We start from the raw sequence: 23,854 nt of genomic DNA, 5'->3' as shown, positions 1-23,854 counted from the left end.
ATGGAGACAATATTTTGACACAGACAACGAGCTGCAGTCCAGAGTAGAAAATTGTCGAAAAGCCACTGGCGGCTGTCTTCCATAACGAGGGAATTGAAAAGTTGGTGCAACGTTACGACAGATGTCTAGGTCTGAACGGCGACAGTGTAGAGAAGTAGCTGGAAGGTGTAGCTAACTGTTATAAACAAAAGAGTCTTGATTTTCGCTGTGGTTTCCATTTCGCGACCTATCGTTCCTTACTTTCCGAATAGCCCTCGTCGTTGTAAACAGCCTTCACGGGTTTGCTACCGGATGGCGTTGTGCAAATTCCACAATATTTCCTCGGGGCAACTGTCCGAAATCTTCAGGTGGTTGAACCTTCCTGGTAGCTAAGTACGACTGTCGGTATGCGCACGTCGACGACTCTGTACATAGCTAACGCGTGTGTAGAATGCGCAGGCACGGAAATCAAGCACGCTCAGTGATTTGCAGATAGATGGACTCCATACTCAAACGCCTTCTGCCGAAAATCGCAGAGCGGCCCTCCTGCCTGTCCGCTTTGCGACTGACAGTGCAGCCAGATATTACTCACTTAAAAACCATAATAGACCAATGATATAACGGGTCTGTTATCGAAGGATCTTGATTTTTCTCGTCGTGATTTAATACCAGCCAAAGCAGGGTTCCAGGCGGTACTCAGTTGAAATCCCACATCCCTGTTGATGAAATTATCAGCTACACGGATATGTATTGCTTCCTTAATGACGCAGTCCCAGAAAGATGATGCCGGGGATAAAACTTCCATCTTTTCGTAAGTCATGCGATGTCCTGTATTCAGACAGTGTTCTGCAGTTACCGATTTCTCCGATTGGCCTAGGCGGGTATGACGCTCATGTTTATCACAGCTTTCTTGTACCGTGCGACTTGTCTGGCCTATATATGCTGCTCGACAAGGAATCCTATACACATCACGTTTACTCAGGCTAAGATCATCCTTAACCGAAGACAACAGATTCCTTATCTGTGCAGATGCTCTAAAAACAAACTTAATGTCATATATCCGACGGCTCTTCCGATTCGTGACGGGAATGGCATCAAAATATGGCAAGAAGGCCAAATTGGTTAGTGTCTTCGTGTCTTCGTTCTGCTCCATGGACTGAACTAGCTTGGGCCTGAATGTATTACGTATCTGTCTCCCAGAATAACCGTTTTGTCTTCAAATGTTGTATCTCACCCGACAGGGTGTCAGGATCAGATACCACACGCTTTCTATGAATTAACGTACGTAATGCACTACCGCATTGTGCAGGGTGGTGGCAGCTTGTGGCCTGCAAATATGTATGCGTATGCGTATGTATGCGTTGGCTTGCGATAGATGTTGTGTCCAAGGTTCCATCCGCTTTTCGGCCTGCAGATATACGAGGGTTATTCCAAAAGTAAGGTCCGATTCGCCGTAACTATTGAAATTTGGCGCCAATGACAAAACACGCATGCGCGCCGACTCCCGGCAAGCCTTGCGCGTCAAACGCCGCCATTCGCTTTGTTACTGTTGCTAAGTGTAGTTCACAGTGTCACTTTACAATGTTTAAGACAATTGATCAGCCCGCCGATTGTGAAGTAAGGGCAGTGATACGGTTATTGTCTGCAAGAAACAATTCAGCGGCGGAAATCCATCGGCAGATTACTGAAGTGTACGGTCCTAACATAATGAGCGACAGTAAAGTGCGCAAGTGGGTGCGAGCTTTTAATGAAGGACGGGATAATGTGCACGATGAACCACGGTGTGGCCGACCATCAGTGATTTCAGACGATTTGGTCAATGCGGTTGACAAAAAAATTCGTGAAGATCGCCGATTCACTATTACAGACGTAGACATGCATTTGCCGAATGTGAGTAGAACAACTTTGTACAGAATTGTGTCTGAACATTTGAAGTTTCACTAATTGTGTGCCCGTTGGGTTCCCAGGCTGCTTACTGAGCCCCAACGAATGAAAAGAATGGCTTTTGCTCTTGATTTTTTGGAGCGATATCATAAGGAAGGTGACAGTCTTTTAGACAATGTTGTCACAGGGGATGAGACATGGGTTTCTCACATCACTCCAGAGTCTAAACGTCAGTCAATGCAATGGCGTCACACGTCATCGCCAGTCAAGGTCAAGGCAAAGCAGACAATCTCAACACGTAAGGTTATGGCGACCGTGTTCTGGGATAGACGTGGAGTATTGTTAGTCGACTTTATGGAGAGAGGAACAACGATTAATAAAGCCGCCTACTGCGCTACCCTGACTAAACTTCGACGTGCAATCCAGAATAAGCGACGTGGTCTTTTGTCGTCTGGAATCTTGTTGTTGCATGACAATGCCAGACCCCACACTGCAAATGAAACGCAAGCTCTGATCAAGAAATTTGGATGGGAACAGATGGACCATCCTCCTTACAGTCCGGACCTGGCGCCAAGTGATTTCCACCTGTTCCGTTACTTAAAGAAGTTTCTCGGCGGCAAGCGCTTCGACACAGATGATGAAGTGAAAGAAGCAGTTAAGGACTGGTTATCGTCATAGGCGGCCGATTTCTATAACATGGGCATTCAAAAGCTTGTTGAACGATGTGACAAATGTTTAAATAAGTATGGAAGTTATGTAGAAAAATAGATAAAGATGTAAGGAATGTAAATAAAACAATTGTTTTGAAAAAACATTTTTGTTTTGATTTTTTTTTTATAACCGGACCTTACTTTTGGAATAACCCTCGTAGATATTGTAATATTAGTAATTTTCGCCTCACAAACATTAATATACGTTCAATAGTACACGCCTGATGGGCCGAACGCAGCATGAGGCAGAAGGAACATTATCGTTTTCCTATTATTTCTGATCCAACTTTTTTTTAACACTTTGTATTTCTTTTAAAGTCTATAAATCTTCTGGTCCCTTAGTGTTGTTCCGTGGATGACTACATCGTGAATATAAAAATGCACTGAAATGATAATGTTTCTCTTATTCAGGTATTTAATGCTCAACGTATATTATTATAATAGTGTAATCAATCCCTGATTCTGTTGCCAAATGGCCCACCAAAATATTCACTTTTTTCGACATTTTTCAAAAAAAAATATAAAATAACAATTCTTTTTCTTTTTGCCCACCAAGAGCAACGCTACAGTATGTATGCGTTGGCTTGCGATAGATGTTGTGTCCCAAGGTTCCATCCGCTTTCCTTCGTACCAAGACATGAAGAGAAGGTAAAGTGCCATTTTTTCCCACTTCCATTGTGAAGTTCATATTAGTATGAAGCGAATTTAAATGCTGAAGAAACGTGGGTAGAATATCAAGTCCATGTGGCCATACCACAAATGTAACATCCACATACCGCAGTAAACAAAGTGGTTTGAAAATGGCTGACTGTACAGTCTTTTCTTCAGTCCTCCATACAATAATTGGTCACCACAGGAGACAGAGGACTTCCAATGGCGACACCGTCAACTTGTTCAAAATATTGGTCATGAAATAAGGAGTATGTTGAAGTAAGCACGTGTTTAAATAATGCTACTATGTCCACCTCAAACTTGTTGCTAATGAGCTCTAAAGAGTCCTGCAAGGGCACCTTTGTAAATAAATACACAGCAGTTCTGTGGGAGAGTGTCACAGAGATACTGAAGGAACTGAAATGGCATACTCTTGACGACAGACCTAAACTAGCCCGAGAAAGTCTAGTTATCAAAGTTTTTCAAGAACCGGCTTTAAATGATTACTCTGCGGATATACTACAACCCGTTATGTATCGCTCTCACAGGGATCGTGAGGATAAGATTAGAATAATTACTGAACGCACAGAGGCATTCAAACAATCATTCTTCCTGCGCACCATACACGAATGGAACGGGAAGAAACCCTAATAACTAGTAGAATGGGACATGTGTTCTGCCATGCACCTCACTGTTGTTTGCAGAGTATAAATGTACACTCCTGGAAATGGAAAAAAGAACACATTGACACCGGTGTGTCAGACCCACCATACTTGCTCCGGACACTGCGAGAGGGCTGTACAAGCAATGATCACACGCACGGCACAGCAGACACACCAGGAACCGCGGTGTTGGCCGTCGAACGGCGCTAGCTGCGCAGCATTTGTGCACCGCCGCCGTCAGTGTCAGCCAGTTTGCCGTGGCATACGGAGCTCCATCGCAGTCTTTAACACTGGTAGCATGCCGCGACAGCGTGGACGTGAACCGTATGTGCAGTTGACGGACTTTGAGCGAGGGCGTATAGTGGGCATGCGGGAGGCCGGGTGGACGTACCGCCGAATTGCTCAACACGTGGGGCGTGAGGTCTCCACAGTACATCGATGTTGTCGCCAGTGGTCGGCGGAAGGTGCACGTGCCCGTCTACCTGGGACCGGACCGCAGCCACGCACGGATGCACGCCAAGACCGTAGGATCCTACGCAGTGCCGTAGGGGACCGCACCGCCACTTCCCAGCAAATTAGGGACACTGTTGCTCCTGGGGTATCGGCGAGGACCATTCGCAACCGTCTCCATGAAGCTGGGCTACGGTCCCGCACACCGTTAGGCCGTCTTCCGCTCACGCCCCAACATCGTGCAGCCCGCCTCCAGTGGTGTCGCGACAGGCGTGAATGGAGGGACGAATGGAGACGTGTCGTCTTCAGCGATGAGAGTCGCTTCTGCCTTGGTGCCAATGATGGTCGTATGCGTGTTTGGCGCCGTGCAGGTGAGCGCCACAATCAGGACTGCATATGACCGAGGCACACAGGGCCAGCACCCGGCATCATGGTGTGGGGAGCGATCTCCTACACTGGCCTTATACCACTGGTGATCGTCGAGGGGACACTGAATAGTGCACGGTACATCCAAACCGTCATCGAACCCATCGTTCTACCATTCCTAGACCGGCAAGGGAACTTGCTGTTCCAACAGGACAATGCACGTCCGCATGTATCCCGTGCCACCCAACGTGCTCTAGAAGGTGTAAGTCAACTACCCTGGCCAGCAAGATCTCCGGATCTGTCCCCCATTGAGCATGTTTGGGACTGGTTGAAGCGTCGTCTCACGCGGTCTGCACGTCCAGCACGAACGCTGATCCAACTGAGGCGCCAGGTGGAAATGGCATGGCAAGCCGTTCCACAGGACTACATCCAGCATCTCTACGATCGTCTCCATGGGAGAATAGCAGCCTGCATTGCTGCGAAAGGTGGATATACACTGCACTAGTGCCGACATTGTGCATGCTCTGTTGCCTGTGTCTATGTGCCTGTGGTTCTGTCAGTGTGATCATGTGATGTATCTGACCCCAGGAATGTGTCAATAAAGTTTCCCCTTCCTGGGACAATGAATTCACGGTGTTCTTATTTCAATTTCCAGGAGTGTAGATTTGTGGCGTGAGCTCAAGAACGTCATGCAGAAGCCCGTTTAGGTAACTAGGGACACCACTAGCGACAGCAAATACTGCTTCCCATAATATTTTTTATTCCTTAAAGAAATCTAGCGTTAAAAATGTGTCTTTTTCAAACCACTAGCTCACTTCATGGAATCAATACTAAAAAAAATAATCTTCATAAAGGTTTAAAATCGCTTACTTCAGTCTAGAAAGGTGTCTACAATTTAGGTACACACATTTTCAGTGACTTACCAGCAGCCACATAAAGTTTAACTACTGATAAAGTTCAGTTTAAGAGGAGTTTAAAGACCAAGTCCATCCGCTTCTCTGATGAATTTCTTAGCGGAAACGACTGTTATGTGTATGTTACTAATATTGTGGGTGACTGTTCAAATTCAGTTCAGTGCTGCGATCATTGCAAATAAATGCCGTAAAATGTTTGCTGATGCATGGTTACAATAGCCTAAGAATCATCATATGCTCCTCAGCGAATTTAGCACTTACACGTTTTGCGAAAAGTTTGTTTTTATGTTTTAAATGAAAATGCGTTTAAAACTTTTTTTACTTAGTCCATATTCAGATGGACCATTGCACTTTGAATTTGTGGACGATACATTAGGACATTTGTTTTTCTTTATAAGTACGAGTATTTACTGTGTATTCTTGTGTTCTGACATGTTTTTCGTCCTGGACGATCTTTTCACTATGGATTTATTGCAACAAGAAATACATCTAATCTAATATCAGTTGTTGTGAAATATAGCGAAGTGTATCCTGAGGAAGATAAGCTTCAATTACTAAATAACTTAAACTCATTACAGACGAATTATAGGAAAGAACAGAAAAGAATCAAGGGAACAGGGTTAGAGCTAGATTACAGTTGATGTATGAAGATAACAATGTTTTTACAGATGCTTGTAAACTGCTCTCCCTTATTCTGTCCATCTCTTCTGCTACCGTGCAATATTTGCGCAACGACGCTTTTCTTGCCTGAACCGTATAAAAACATACTTGAGGAATGCACTTTCAGAAGAGAGGCTTTCTTCTATAGCGAATATTTCAGTTGAGGAAGAACTTCTAGCGCAGTTAGTAAAAACACAGCCATTCTATGAAGACATCACCGACACGTTTGCAGTATTAAAGGACAAAAAGATTGACATGGTGTACAAGAATAGGTGAGTCCAAACATTAAGACAAACTTACGTAAACATAGGCATATTTTTATTTCCTGTTAGTTCTTCACCTAACTTCCCAGCCACAAACCTTTATTGCCTGAGAGTCAAATAACAGTTGGCGCATGTATCCACCATGATTACACATTGGGGATTTGAAGGAGTCGCTAAAATGAGAATGGTACCACTGGCGTTTACTGAACTCGGTAGATTTTGTTGTGGTGACAGACTGATTTGTAGCATAGCTCGAGGTCTAGGATTGAATGAAAGATGGTAATTTCGTTGGGATTTGGCGAAGACACCAAATGTGAATGCCAAATAAAGGTTGTGGTGACAGACTGACCTTCAGTTTCCAGAACGGGTGCACTGTGCCATGCGAAGTGCAGAACAGCACAGAACTACGCAGCATGGTTCTGTTGTGCACTTGTGCGTGACAGTAAAAATGGAAAGTGAAACACTGAATACTGCAAGTGTTGCTTTCATAGTGATTTACCGTCAGCTGAAGCCATTTTTCATCCAGAAACAGAGGCGTGAGTGTAGGACTTGCGTTCAGTAGGAAAAGATCACGTTCATCATTCAGCTTTATAATGTAAGGTAGAACTTTTCCACGGCAAAACTAAGGTAGAGTACATGAAGGATATGGTGGCCGATGCTCAGAGTCCAAAGCGCTTGGCGAGGGGAGGTCACAAGTGTTTTGCCACCTTTCGGAAGGTCGGCGATGACAGAATCGAGGTGCACGCCCTGCAACCTTTCTCAAACGATTTTACAGAAACTATTCGGTAAAAATTTTTATTTTCGCCTTACTTATAGCTTTATATGTCAGGTTCATGATGGTGTGCCCATCATTCCGTTAATAGTCATAATTATTGTAATATTTACGTCGAAGTAGAACACTGTGCAAAATCAGAAAAAGTTTGCAATGAAAAATAGAGGACGGTATGATTTTGCGTTTGGTGCATATTATATAATATGTTGCTGTGTATGAAATTTAGCTAACATATTGAATTTTTCTTAGACTTGGGTAGAACTGTCTGTCATCAACCTAGAGAAAACTGAACTGACGTAGCACACTCATTTGCGATCGGGACGCACCAGCGATAAAGCCAGAATGAAATATACACAACGTTCCTCATATTTCTTAAACAGTTTCAGACATCGTAATGAGATTTCGGCAAATGATAGCACACAAACAGGAGAGTGTTTTGCCATACCGTTATTATGAAAACTTCATTATCTACCATGTTATTCCACTAAATACAAACGTTTTCGATGAAAGAATGCAATTTTTAAGTGCCACTGATAGCTGGTGAAATGAGAAATACTATCTGTTTTGGAACATTTACAGAAAATGTGAACGTAGGCGTCAGTTTACAATAACACTTCCCCTCCAATGCTCTGCATTTTCCTGCCTCAGTTCCTCACTTAATAAACCACTATTTCAGAATTCTCTCGCAATTGTGTCTGCACGACATGTTAATGAGCTGAGACTGTGTAAACTCCGCTGTTTTGGCAAAAGAAACAAATTCTAACGTGGCAACCAGAGAAATGTATAGGTTTTACTTCAAACTCGCCGCTCATGACACTTGTCTGAAAGTTGCAAATGTTTAACAAGCCAGGCAAAAACAAATCACTGCGTTTTCGGTGGAATTCTTTTTAGATACGTTTTGAATGATCACCATGCAAGTGTGGCTGTGGAGAGGCTCCACTTAATATTAGCAAAAAATGTGAGTGCAGGCTTCAACTTAGGACGGGACTTCCCCTCCAGCGCTCCGGATTCCCCCACAACGCCTGCCCGTAACCCCCACACTACTGTTCTCGCCATCCATGCCCAGCCTTCTGTATATCTACAGGCCACAGTATTCCTCACGGACTCTACCACCACGTGCAATAGAAGCGAATCATCAGTAGAATCCACCTCCTCGTAAACAATGGAAAATAGCCTATTGTTTAACGCTTATGTTTTCACAAAATTCTCGACACTGATTGCAACATTCAGCACTTTAGTAATTTACGATTGCACTACTTTAAAGCCAATGCCTCCCACTGTATCATGCAGTGTGTGAATTTTACAGAAGGAGAAACAGCACACACTCTTGCCACGAAACCCCTTTTAGTTCCAGTAAATGCTGCCGCCCCATCGTTACATATACCAACACAATTTTTTCACGACAGACTTATCAACAAAAACGAATTCACAAGAAAGCAACTATTTTCGCCTACATGTCTCCCTTCCAGAGATTCACAAAATAGACTGTCCCTGCACATTTAATTTTCAAAACAGTAGCGTACAAAAACATGAAGCTAAATCAGATTTGCGATATCTCTACTGTCAGCAGGTTGCAGGACGAATTTTCGGCTATCATGAAGACATGTTATCAACTGGCTTTTCATTAGCTGAGACTGGTATCGACTAAGACTCTCGCCGAACCTTTCTCCATGCATGATTTCATTCGTTTTCCGCTCATGGCGCTTAGAAAATATCAGTTTACTTACATGCTCCGGATGTTTTGTCTGCAAGTGACTTAAGTTTTACAGGCTTAACCCCTAACTCACGACATGTGGTCTCTCAGACCGCACCAGAACTTCCCAAGTCGTTCTCGTAGGTCATTTGTGGCGGATGTTTTTATACACCATCTATCCTTTTATAATCACCAACCCCACAAATTAGTATTGTCAGTTGCGCTATCGCCTTCTTTGATTGTTGTTTTGTGTTGCTGACATGTGATGGAGTCTCCTAGCCGCGCCACATGGACTACGAACCAGCTTTTGTCAGTTCAGCACAAAATGTGTTAGCAAGAATGTGACAATTTAATTTCGATGAAATTTTTAGTCAGTGGTTGGAGAATCATATCAATGAAACAGAACAAGAAGTAGACGAAGAAGACAGCGATTTTTCAATAGCCAGTGATCACAATTCTGCTAACGAACAAGAGGACCATGAGGACCATTCAGAGGAAGAACTTCAGGACAATGGTGATGAGGACCTTTCTGTTTCTCCAAAGAATACTTACTGTTAGTTAACATGAAATGTGTTCTGAGTGGTGGTAAAGAAAGATGTAGATCTCAGTTCTGAATATTAATTTTGCAGCCTTTCTATTTCTGGCTATCGAGTTCAGTTTTTATATGCAAGTTTAAACCCTGGAAATTAGTTTTATGCGAAAATTTGTTTTCTACAGAGGTAGCACAATTATTCAGAGCGTAAAAGTCAGTTCTCCAACATTTCGTTTTGTGTACTATTGAAAAAGCTTTACAAAAATATATGATTTTTGCTTGATACAAAAAAATATACTGTTGGCTTTATTTAGTGCAATAAAATCAACAATGAGTATTTAAACAACACTTTTATAGTTGTAATCATAAATGTTATATAACATAAATTAAATTTTCAAGTGATTTACAGCTTAAATCTTGGCTTACAGATAGGGGTCTCAGAAACCACACCTCGTAGTATACGTTACAGAAAAGTCACCTCTCCAAACGAACAAAACATTGCTTATCGTTCCTCATTTTTCAAAAGAATGCTGACAAAGCCTAATGTCATTCAACCTGATATGTACGCTATTCGGTTTTGCGTTTAGAACTAACGTTGCTCATTGGAACAAGGAAGATGCGAAAGAAGGATATATTTTGATTAATTTGTTTGCTTATTAGAACTGCATACTTTCGAAGGAAAAGAGACACTAGGTGAATCACTTCCATGGGATCTCTTGTTACCACTGCGAATCAGCCACTAACCATGGGAATGGTGGCACTTGTATCACTCTCTTTTAAATCTGGTTAACTACTTCCACTGAACACGCCCTAGAATTCAACTTCTAGCTTACTCACTACCCGTGAACTGAGTCCGGAAGCTTGGTAGGAATGGAGTGGAGAGTCACAATGGCTGCGATTAACAATCTATTCTTGTAAAATCAAACAATGGAAAATCCAGGATGGATCTATTCTTGTAGTTAGTCTTGCAACGAAGTGGCGGTCACATTGTCAAGCGCCCTATTGTCATTAGTGGTTGTTAAATGTTTGGTAAGTAGCTAACCCCATGGCGTTGCCACAATGGTAACAACGGTTTCCGACAGGTCACCGAAGTTAAGCACTGTCGGGCTGGGATAGCACTTGAATGGGTGACCATCCGGTCTGCGGGTGCTGTTGGCAAGCGGGGTGCACTCAGCCCTTGTGAGGCAAACTGAGGAGCTACTTGATTGGGAAGTAGCGGCTGCGGTCTCGTAAAGTGACATACGACGGGGAGAGCGGTGTGCTAACCACACGCCCCTCCGTATCCGCATTCAGTGACGTCTGTGGGCTGAGGAAGACACGGTGGCCGGTCGGTACCGTTGGGCCTTTCATGGCCTGTTCGGACGGTGGTTAGTTTTGTTTTTAAGTAGCTAACACTGGGGTAATCGATGACGCGGTCTGTGTGACGAAATATTACTCGCCACTTTTTTCAGCATTTATGCTGGCAGGACCTACTGCGTCAGTTCTAGAGAAAATAAACGATGGAGGAGCTTTCTTGGTTCATGGAAATTAGAATCTGCTGCTAGCAGTATTTGTTCACCGGAAGTCTTTTTTTACAAAATATGAATTATAAATATTCCAATAGAAGCCGTCCCCCTTTTCCCCTACTATTACTCTCTGTACCCCCCATCACAATTTTGAGGTCGGCCGCTGTAGACACATGGATGGGCAACGAGCGGCTGCGAGCCGCATCTGGCCTGCGATTGGTTTCATTCCAGCCCACGATAGAAATTAGAGAGTGAGGCACTTGCACTGCACTTCGCTCTTGGACGCATTTTCGGTTATTTCCTTCGACAGTCGGCACGCCCCCGGTTTGCAGTTCATGACGCAGACCAATGAATGTTCAGCTTACTGCGCATAGGCTCAATGCCGTTTCGCCTCTGCTGGATTTGAACAACAAAGAGAAACAAGTTTCTAGTCTGAGCGTGAAGTCTTGTGCGTGCAGAGTGTGGGGTAGAAGGATTTTTGTCTCTGGATCAGTGCTGACAATACGCACACATTATTTACTGCTTACTGCCTATGTCTGCGCTACACATTGATAGTTCGCAAGCTTTGGCAGCAACAATGGCACGAAAATTACCGGCTACTCGAGAAACGTGCCGATTTTGAGCAACGAGCAGGGGCTATAACTTTGTGAACAAAGTAGTTCAGACTCTTTAGAACATACTGCATTTCTATAATCAGTGTCTTCTTTTCTTATTACAGATTCCATCATGGTTGCCTGCAGATATTTATCCATGGTGGGCGGCTGTGGTTGGTTAGACTCTAAAATCGTCTTTCTTTCTATACAAATGAATTGGCTAGCTAAGGGCCGTACCATGTCACAAGAACATCTGTTGACGTTCGTGCCTTATTTAATCGGTCGATTTCAGTCCAACGCACCCCCACTCGTTGCAGTCTCTGGTGAGATCTAACACAAAGTTTGCACAGTATCACTCCGCTGTCCTAGTCTAGGGAGTGGTGTAGCGACGTCCTTGTCTCGCGGTATATGGCATGTCGAGCCTATCCAATCGCTTTTACATACAGCTTCGAAGTTTTTGTAACGACTGATTTTGGTCGACCATTACTACAAAATTCATCACTGGCAGAAGCACAACCACGACGATCTTCTGCATTGTTGTTATTGTTGTTGTTGTGGTCTTCAGTCCAGAGACTGGTTTGATGCAGCTCTCCATGCTACTCTATTCTGTGCAAGCTTCTTCATCTCTTCCAGTACCTACTGCAACCTACATCCTTCTGAATCTGTTTAGTGTATTCATCTCTTGGTCTCCCTCTACGATTTTTACCGTCCACGATGCCCTCCAATACTAAATTGGTGATCCCTTGATGCCTCAGAATATGTCCTACCAACCGATCCCTTCTTCTAGTCAAGTTGTGCCACAAATTTCTCTTCTCCCCAATTCTGTTCAATACCTCCTCATTAGTTATGTGATCTACTCATCTAATCTGTAGCACCACATTTCTGAAGCTTCTATTCTCTTCTTGTCTAAACTATTTATTGTCCACGTTTCACTTCCATACATGGCTACACTCCATACATATACTTTCAGAAACGACTTCCTGACACTTAAATCTATACTCGATGTTAACAAATTTCTCTTCTTCAGAAACGCTTTCCTTGTCATTGCCAGTCTACATTTTATATCCTCTCTACTTCGACCATCATCAGTTATTTTGCTCCCCAAATAGGAAAACTCCTTTACTACTTTAAGCGTCTCATTTCCTAATCTAATTCCCTCAGCATCACCCGATTTAATTCGACTACATTCCATTATCCTCGTTTTGCTTTTGTTGATGTTCATCTTATACCCTCCTTTCAAGACACTCTTCATTCCGTTCAGCTGCTCTTTCAGGTTCTTTGCTGTCTCTGACAGAATTACAATGTCATCGGCGAACCTCAAAGTCTTCTGCATACCAATTGTAAATTGTCTGTGCTTGAACACGATTCGGACTGGTCGAGCAGTTGACGCCACAGCTCGAGAAATCTCTGGCTTTGCTCGAGCTTTCGATCACCGCATGATGGTTTGAGTTTCAGTAGATCTGATCATACCTCCATGATGTGTCATAGCGTTAGTAATATATTATTGCTTTTACAATAAAAATCATGTATCCTACAGGGCGCTTGTCATATGGAAAAACAGCCACTAAAGGAATTCATACACGAGAAACGGATCACAGCGATCCGTCGAATGCGATATCGCTGCAATCGGTCGCTTGCCTCATCCTCGCACACACAAGCAATATCAACCAGCACTACGAACGCCAATGTGACGAAAATTTCTGCTATTGAAAATGAACTATGTTTAGCAGCAGTCACATTTGCTCTGCGGATCCCCACGAAATTTAAAATAAGTGAATTGTAATTTATTACTTCCTTAGAAACACATTTTTAGGAGCTTTATGTTACATTACAGGATATATAGCTATTACATTTTTTACCTACGCCAAGTGGATTGTGTGTGTCTTTCCAGTGTGCTAAAACAGTGCATTTTTCGTTTATTAGTGCTCAATTCCTTTTTCATTCAATAGCTTTATAGTTTAAATTTCAAGTATTTACACAGTTTGTTTTGCAGTCTCGAGAAATGTCAATAGTAGCACTATTGGTTACCATAACTCTTGTTGTAAATAGTATAAGGGAGACCTACAATATATGAAAAGACAACGGACTTGAGTACAGCTGTCTAATAGACGTGCCCTATCATTTACTTTAAAACGTATAGTTAATATTACGGTATATCACTCAGTTCAAGTTAAATACTTCAACAATGCATGTAACTGTATCATAAATAACTCAGTCATCCAATGTGAGTCCAGTGTACTGTGGTTACTATGGACTTCTCAAATTCTACACCATAAGCTTTAAAATGCTACTCACTGAAAAATCAAGAGGGTGTATTTTGTATTGCTTCTTACAAGGGAACCTCCCCATCTCACCCCCCCCCCCCCCCGCCCCCCAGATTTAGTTATAAGTTGGCACAGTGGATAGACCTTGAAAAACTGAACACAGATCAATTGAGAAAACAGGAAGAAATTGTGTGGAACTATGAAAAAAATTAGTAAAATATACAAACTGAGTAGTCCATGCTAAGATAGGCAACATCAAGGACAATGGGACTACAGGAGCGCCGTGGTCCCGTGGTTTCGTATCATTGGACTTTGAGAAGGCGTTCGATAGAGTCGATCATGCTTACCTTTTTCACACTATGCGTGCCATGAACTTTCCGCAAGGTTTTATCAACATTATTACAAATCTTTTGCAGAAGTCAACATCGAGAGTTATGGTAAACGGTCAGCCCAGTAGGCCCATTGTAATGAAAAGTTCGCTGCGACAAGGGTGTCCGATGTCTATGTCACTCTTTGCAATAGCAATCGAGCCATTACTTTTTCGCCTGAGCCACAACCTACAAGGATCCACTACACGCGGCCGTAGGATTGTGTGCACGGCATATGCCGATGAGGTTGCATTTATTGTCAAAGAAAACGACGAGATACAGAAAGCACTCGACATAGTAAACAAATATGAACAAGTATCTGGTGCGAAACTGAATAGAAATAAGTCTGGCATAATGAATATTGGAAGCGGATTAGGAGTTCCCATCCATGGGCCAATAAAGAAAATTGTCACCATGACATGTCTTGGGGTGGAGTATACAAGGAATATTCGGCAGACCATCGCAGTTAATTACAGAAGAATCCTCAACACCATCCGTGCCTGTATACGTCAGCACAATCTCCGTACTCTTGATGAGATACAAAGAGTGGCTCTCGTCAACATCTATTTGTCCTCTAAATTAAATTACGTGGTGCAAGCCCTGCCAATGCCGAGGGAAGTGGCGAACAGGAATTTGGCTGCTTTTGGCCACTTCGTCAGCCGCGGCCACATCTTCAAAGTCAAGTACCAAACATTGACTCTACCGACTGGGAATGGTGGATTGAATCTCACAGATGTGTACAATAAAGCACAAGCTTTGAACGTCTGTAAAACATATAAACTGTGGAAGCGGTCAGTCAACAGTGTCGCCGCATTCTTGTTAAATGAAATAGCGCCGGCCAGCCAGGACGCCCCAATAGACGTTCACCACATCCCAAATGAACTTTACCACCTAAAACATTTCTTTGTAGAATATAGCTACATTAGACTGGGAACACCCGAGAAAGATGTCATCAAAGTGAAGAAAATATACCAAAACTTAATGAACTTTCAGACCAAGAACATCATAGAACAAAAATACGTCGGTCACTCTTGGCATGATATCTGGAGGAACATACACCACCCGTATTTACCAACAAAAGTGCGGTCATTGTGGTACTACTTTGTGAATAGGAAATTTCCAACGAACTCCAGACTGCATTCCATTCACCTGACTGATTCCCCTTTGAGTACCACTTGCAACCTGATTGATACAGATGAACATCAATTTGTCTGTGGAAATGCGAATAATATATGGTTGTCAATCAGAAAAAAATTAGCAACCATGCAGAGAAAACCGCCGTATTTGATAACGCCAGCGTGTCTTTTATACCCGGAAGAAGAGCTATACCCCACCTGCAAGAAAAATGCCGTCAACTGGTTGAAGGGACGCGGGGTATTTTACCTGCTGTCCAGTAAAGAAAGGAGCGAAGGAGATTTTTGGACGTACATTTCCGACCAGCATCACAAGCTACTACGCATGAATAATTATTATGATACATACGCCAACTTCCTCAGAAGAACAGTCATGTGAACTCCATTTTCGATTATGCGATTCAGAACATGAAGAAACGAGAGACAATTTGATCTTTGAAAAACAAATACGATCAAGTGACGAACATCACTATCTGGTTTAGACTTGGATTTTTTTTTTAAATGCCAAGGAACATGTAATTAATTTTAGTTTGTTTTATTACTTTTAAATGTCAGTTGAAAATTATGTACTACTCTGGAATGTTATGACTAATAAAAAAAGATGGAGGAAAAAAAAAAAGTGGAACGTGGTTAGCGAGAGCAACTACGGAACGAGGGGTCCTAGGTTCAAGTCTTCCCTCGAGTGAAAAGTTTAATTTTTTATTTTCAGTTTATGTGACAAACTCTTATGTTTTCATCATTTTTTTGGGAGTAATTATCACATCCACAAGAAAACCTAAATCGGGCAAGGTAGAAGAATCTTTTTACCCATTCGCCAATTGTACAAGTTAGGTGGGTCGACAACATATTCCTGTCATGTGACGCACATGCCGTCACCAGTGTCGTATAGAATATATCAGATCTGTTTTCCTGTGGAGGAATCGGTTGATCTATGACCTTGCGATCAAATGTTTTTGGTTCCCATGGGAGAGGCACGTCCTTTCGTTTACTAATGGCACGGTTTTGCGGTGCGGTCGCAAAACACAAGACACTAAACTTATTACAGTGAACAGAGACGTCAATGAACGAACGGACAGATCATAACTTCGCGAAAATAAAGATAGTAAAATTTTCAGTCGAGGGAAGACTTGAACCAAGGACCTCTCGGTCCGTAACTCCCGCTACCCACGGGACCACGGCGCTCCTGAGACCACACTATCCTTGATGTTGCCTATCTTCCGCATGGACTACTCAGTTTGTATATTTTACTAATTTTTTTCATAGTTCCACACAACTTCTTCCTGTTTTCTCGATTGATCTGTGTTCAGTTTCTCAAGGCCTATCCACTGTGCCAACTTATAACTAAATCTGAGGGGGGTGCGATGGGGAGGTTCCCTTGTTAATATAAATGGCATCACCGGTCTCCACTTCTCAGACTAGTTCGCGGTTCCCGGGTAGCTACAAATTGCAACGTTAATCTCTTATTCAATGTGGCCAAAGCGAGACAAAACAAACCTGCACACCCGCGCTTAAACTACGGAAATGACTCGCAGCCACATGAAAAAAAGCCTCTAATAATCAGATAAAACATTGTATTGTGTTTAATGTCGAATCATGTTTTTGAAGGACAATGCTTTCGCTCTTGTTAGCTACACATCAAAAATCACTATACATTTCTATTTATGGTATCCATAAATAGTGTATGAGAAGTCTTTTTGTAAATTAGTTTGTACGGTGGTAGGATTTATTACCATTTCCACCCGTGTTTCACGGAACTCAGAAGTTCAAGCAGACCAAAAACACAGCTTGTAGTTTCGGCAACTTTTTAGTGTCTCAAGATCGCTCGCTGGCGTGTCTTGTTTTGAGTCAAATGTTCGTGATTGTTTGAGCAACACTCGATAAACCCCATGGCATCGATCTCTGTGGCGAATAGGGAAATCTCGAGCTCGTTCGAAAGTGAGTATCGTCTGTTGACCTCGTATGAAGGTAACTTATTTACCAAAAGTTGAAGGATGTGATTACATTGTTAACCCCGAAAAATTTTCATTTTTTACAACACCGTTTCTCTAAACATCATCATCAGTTATCTGCTATATTAGCAGGTCCTATGCCTCTCCATTTTCTGCGATCCATTGTTTCTCTAAACACCCGCTGTGAAAAAACTATACGATACTTGACCAATTCGTGAGCTGACATTGTTGTAACAATAACGAATGACAGTTTGTATTAACGCCACATCTTAATAGCGGCATCTAACGGTTACTGTACAGTTCGACCCGAACATTATTTGAGTTTTCGGAAAAGAATGACTTTCCACATTCGCCTCGAATCTCTCAGAGTAACAGTTTTTGTTGTAGTTTCCCTTATTGTTTAATTACTTTTCTAAACTATTTAATTCGCTCGGGTACTTTGAAGTACGTAACACTTCCTTATAATTTCTCAGTTACATCGACAGTTGATACGAAAAAACTAAAATGATATAAACGCCAGTTAACACGCGGAGCTGGTAGCTCTATAAAAATCCTACGTAAAATCTGCGCATTCGCGTAACGCAAATGGCTCGCGAAGTCCGGCATACAACCGACGGCTGAGCGGATCTAATGATCGCACGGTAGCTCCCCGTATCATTGTCGAGCAGAATTTTTTTTTTTTTATTTGTAGAAGTTCTAAATACATTTCTGTCCTTAGTGACGTACATTTTAAGAGTTTTTTCACAACGATCTACTGTTATAAAAGGATGTGGCAGCAATATAGTGGTACGAGTTTGGTGAAATACTTCGCAAAATTTTTCGTGGGATATATGTGCAATACTCTCAACACTCTGATGTACTTTTCGTACTGGTAGGTATTTAGTCAGCATTGGTTCTAGCATCCTCATAATGAACCAAAGGCTGTATTGTAGTATTTAAATCAATATTTTATTTCCAGACAGTGAAAAAGTGTATGGAGCCACATATAATCACCAAGGAAGATTTCTTTTCCTATTAGATAGTAAATTGGCATTTGTTTATTTAAGATTTGAACTTTACTACACCCACCTGCTTTCCTTCCCGCACAGATCATCCTAATTTGCTGTCAGTCAAGTATTGCCCACAATGACTCGTCCATAAAATCATACATACAGATGAAAGAAAAAGTCTGTGGCACAAGCCCAAGACTGAACTATCAGCCGGAGAAATGCAAAATTTTTTATTTCATCAATAAACAAATTAAAGGATAATTAAATATGCAGTGCACAGGAATCACTTGAAGTGAAATGAGATATCATCTGGATATACACATATCTATGAAACATGAAAAATTACTCCGCAGACTAGCCTCTCTAATCTTGAAAAAATATTGAAAGGAAATCATATTCTCAAATTTAATTTGCATTTTTGTATAAAGAACTCCATGTTCTCAAAGAACTGCCAGAAGCGAGGGTTATGGATGTGCAAAAATCCTATTGTTGCAGTTAATTATCTTTGTGAAAATGGCATGTGAAGTTCCTGGGATTCAATAAGATTATACTATGCTAGTATGTAGAACACAGCTTTGGTGTTCATAAATGAATTCCAGTACAGTAAATGTTGCTTCAGAATGCAGTCCTACTGACAGACTTTTAATCTGTGTGTTTAACACATTGCAACACTACATGGTGAGGCAGTACAAGTGCCTGGTCTTGCTCAAGATGAACCTTGGCTCTTCTCCCATGTTTGCTCTTGTGAGGCAGCATATAAACTGCAGGCCAGTACTGCAGCAGGGTAAACACCAACATGGAAGCCAGGCTGCTGCTGGGCTTCTCACTGCTGTGGCTGTTTGGCCACCATGTGCAGGTAACATGCTGTGACATAGTAAAGTTACATGCTCCTCTTAAGCTGTACTATTTATTTATTCACACATTGTATTCTGTGAATTCTGTCATGAATGGAAGCCTTCATGGAGGTGGAAGAATTTAAGTTGTACATTAACAATCAAGAGCAGCCACTGCAGGCTACTTCTAAGTGTACTAGCAAGAAATTATGTCCATTTCCAATCTTCTTACACAGATAATTATTGATTGATTGATTTTTATTTGGTTCTGCAAAATTACATTTTGTACAAAGATTGTACTGTAAAAATAGGACAAGTCAATGAATACAGTATTATATGGGCAAAAATAGAAGAAATACAAACAATACTGTAAACAATTTGAGTACAAAACATACAGTATAATACAGAAGATTTAAAAAAAAAAAAACAGTACCGGTACTGCAAACAATATACTTAAAAGGTATACAATATCACATACATCGGCATACAAATTACATCATTTATAATGTAATACATGTATAAAAATCTTATAGTTCTAGAAATTCATTTAAATTTTATACGGTATGGTTTATGAGGGACTGTCTCAGTTTCCTCATTTTAATACATGAGGGTTGTCAATGTCCTTTTTTATATTCAGTGGGAGCTTATTGTAAATTCTTATTCCAGTCTGGATAACTCCTTTTTGCATTATATTGAGACTAGCTGAGTCTTAATGAGGCTTTGCTTTTGCCTTTATTTTATTTTATTTTATTTATTGAGTCCTTTGATCATATGTAGTACAGTGTACAGGATGATATTGGACTTATTACTAAGTTCAAAATGATACATATTTAAATAATCATTTTTCAACATGCTACCAATTTCAATAGTTGTAGTTCTTACAATGATACAATGTTACAAATTACTGTAGCTGTAGTTCTTAACAGTTATTCTGGTCCAAGTATTCCTTTACTGAGTAGAAACAGTGGTACTGTAGATATTCTCTGACATATCTTTCAAAACCATGTGTTTTGACTGTGAATATCACAATTACTTTGGAAAAGATGTTTATTGTTATTACAAATATCGTCAATGAGTAGAGGTGCTGACTTGTGAATGCCAGTATCCCAAGTGTCTTGAACAGGTGCCTGCAGGATGTCTGATGTAAAACAGCACACATCAGCCTCACAGCCCGTTTTTGTATTTTGAAAACTTTTTCCACTTTTATTGCCTTTTCCCACAATATTATGCCATAAGCGATCAGAGAGTGGAAATGTGCAAAATATAACAAAATTATTATTTCCCTGTCAACAAAGGGCAAAACAGCTCTTAGTGCAAAATGTTTTGATGTTAATTTCCTGTGCAGATAATCAATATGTTCATTCCATTTAAAATTATTATCCATTCATGCTCCTGGAAATCTTATATGTAAAGATTAATTTATTTTCTGACCACTGATAACTTTCAAGGGCTTTAAGCTTGTTATTTGCTGTCTGAGACGGCATTAAATTTGTTTTTGATAGATTTTATGACAGATTATTTCCTGCAAACCACTTGTATACTTGTTGTATGAGAACTGCTTCTAGATTTCTGTGTACTGTATATGTATATTAGGAGAAAAACAGCATTTTTAAACAATCCACTACCTATTCTCTGATACTACTCAGATGTTGTTATTAGCTCATACTTCAAACATAGAATTTACTTTTTACTAACTGTGATCAGATAGCCATATACTGACAATGTTAAGATCCAGCCTGTTCCCATTGATCTCTACTTCTGGAATCTGTTCCCATTGGTCTCTACTTCCGGAACCTGTAAGTCATTTTTATTTGTGAAGAACTACAAACATTAGAGTTGTACAGAATTTACATGCATGTGGCCTCAGTTCTACAATTTGTGGTGTCTGAGAAAACAGACCAATAAAAATCAATCAATCAGTCAAATTCCAAATATTCTGATATATTGCAGGAGTGCGTAATGAGGTACCATGTTGTTTTACTTTTGTTCCTGAAAACTCTGCATGATGTCTGTCTGTAAAATGTTATAGATTATTGTACCAGAATATAAAATTTCATTCTCAACCCTAGATAGGTAAGCATATTCTATGAGGAAGAAATTACTTTTACTTTTAGTAAAGTGTTTGTACATTACAGAGTCCATCATAAATTCAATTTTGTTATCAACTGCAAACACCATTAAGAAATATAAAGTGTAGTGTCATGTAAGTGTAGGAAGCCCAAAGTCTCTGAAGAACCTTCCACAAGATGTTTGATTTTCAATTTTACGTAATATTCTTGTGCCACACTTCTATTCAACACAGTATGCTAGCAATCCTTTGTGCAAGTCAGTCCAATGAGAGATATTTCTGAGTGCAAAGTGGGCAACGCTGAACTTTTTGGTTAAGTTATCCACGTGTTGGAGCCACTCCAGTTTATTTTGTTGACCAGAAACTTAACACATGTGGCGTCATCCAGCCTCTTCCCATTCTCTACTTCTGGAACCTGTTCCCATTGATCTCTACTTTCGGAACCTGTAAGTCATTTTTATAAGAGTTAAACTGTTTGATGTGAAACAGTTCTGGGCTGGGTGCTTCTGGTGTGAATGTGTTTGCGAACTTTATCAAAATATAGCTTACTTGTTTCATTGAGCAGCCTCCTGGGTACCTGTATATTAAGTATTGATACAGGTCTGATAATTTCCCATATTGTGAATGGTAGTATAGTCTCTGCACCACCTTTAAATCTTATCAAGATCTGACTGAATATTTATGCAGCTTCGCTCAGATAATACTTGATTACAGATAACTGGATCATCTGCAAAAAGCCTGATTTTACTATCAGTATTGTCTGCAAGATCATTAATATACAACATAAGCAGCAAGGGTCCCTACCCGCTTCCCTGGGGCACACCTGAAGTTACTTCTACATCTGAGAAACATGCTGTATCCTCCATACCAAAAAGGTCCTCTATCCAATCACGAATTTTACTTGGTACCCCATATGATTGTACTATTGACAATAAATGTAGGTGCAGTATTGAGTCAAATGCTTTTCATCAGAGTCGATTCTAGAAGTCAGTCAAGGGGGGTGCTATTGGGGGGGAGGGGGTTTGGGGGAATGGAAAATCGCTTAACAAAAGGAGAGTCCTCCACTGACAAATTGGTAAAATTTGGTAATGCTTAAAGTAATTTTTGGTAACTGTTTTGGAGTTTGGAGTAAAAAAAAAAAAAAAAAACTTATTTTAACATGGGAGATTTTATAAATTACATAATCCATAAAAAAGGTCAACTTACAACAAATAAGTTTTCATTAATTTTCTGGATACAGATGGTGACATGAATGTAGAAACTTGAACTGGACATGAATATAAAAAAAAAATCTGTAACAAAATGCACTGGTTATTTCCATCTTCTGCCCAATTTGTCATGCTCATTGATCTCTGTTTCTTCTTACTGAATATGTCAATGATATTTTCAATGTCCATATCTCTTTCTTTATGGATATTTGCAAGAGCCAATCCATTTAGTCTCACCTGCCATATTGTGTTATGCAAATAAGCCTTTATTCATCTCGAAGTAGAGAAGCTTCATTCAGGAGTGCTTGCGGTGACAGGAATAGTCCCAAATATTTGAAGTAAAACATATACATTTGGGAAAAACTGCTTGTGACAGTTCTTTAAATCTTCAGTTGCTGTTTCAGATCTTTTACTTTCATCAACCCACTTTTTCTTCCGTAGTTTCAGCTCTCCTTCTGAATCTGTTGAAGTAATATGTTTGCTGATTTCTGAAGTCATTTTATCCCATGTAATATGATACTCCATTGGGAGGGAAAGGGGGGGGGGCTATGGGGGCTTGCCACTGCCTCTGATTTTCATAAATCAAGAGACTGCATCTACCTGGTTGCCTTGATCTGAAACTTGCCATTAGATCAAATATATTTCCATCATGATCTGTTCTAGGTAAATTTTCAGAGAAGGTGTTAAGTAAAGTTACCTTGGATGTCTTACACTTCCACCACTATCAAAACTGTAATTTTCCCAATTATTTGTTGGATGATTAGTCTCCATGATTATTACGGTATGATTGGGGAACTTAACTTCAAGTGAACTGAGGTTTTCTCTAAAGTTTTCGGTTATGTCAGGAGATGCGTCTGGTGGGTGATAGAAGGGTCCAATTATTATTTTATGGCCACCTCCGATACTGAGTCTTGCCCAAACAATCTCACATGCAGCTTCAGTTTCTATCTTGGTGGATTTGAATTTTTTGTCTACAAATACACCACTTCCATTTCCAATTTGCCTATCCTTTTGATATACACTTAAATTTTCCCCAAAAATCTCACTGCTATCAAATTCAGGTTTCAACCAGCTTTCAGTTTCTAGTATTATGTGAGCTTCACTACTTTTCATGAGCATTTCAAACTCTGGCACTTGACTGCGAATGCTTCAGCAGTTTACCATTAGGATTTTTATAGTCTCACTTTTGGGAGGCATTTGTTTTGATCTCACACTGATACTTCTGGGTTTCCTACAGTTATCATTATCTGGGTTCGATAGATAATTGCCTCATCCAAAAAAAACCTTGTGCACTCCCCACACACAGTCACCTACCTGACTAGGAGCCTCTGATGTGTAGTGCACACCTGACCTATTTAGAAGGACACTACAGTTCTCAACACTGAGGCGCAAATCCAGGAAGTCACAG

General features: G+C 40.9%; 1 protein-coding gene across 1 annotated transcript in view; it reads left to right on the top strand.

Annotated features, from left to right (window-relative positions):
• Positions 1-19,133: 19,133 nt before the first annotated feature.
• The window catches only part of LOC126419371 (phenoloxidase 2-like), a 118,407-nt gene continuing 113,686 nt past the window's right edge, over positions 19,134-23,854 (top strand). Inside the window, exon 1 of the mRNA XM_050086559.1 lies at positions 19,134-19,193. Within this exon, the coding sequence (XP_049942516.1) occupies positions 19,134-19,193 (60 nt within the window). The remainder of the gene's footprint in view (positions 19,194-23,854) is intronic.

This window comes from Schistocerca serialis, chromosome 9, assembly GCF_023864345.2.
Source record: "Schistocerca serialis cubense isolate TAMUIC-IGC-003099 chromosome 9, iqSchSeri2.2, whole genome shotgun sequence".
NCBI lineage: Eukaryota > Metazoa > Arthropoda > Insecta > Orthoptera > Acrididae > Schistocerca > Schistocerca serialis.
This window is presented reverse-complemented; position numbering and strand designations above follow the sequence as displayed.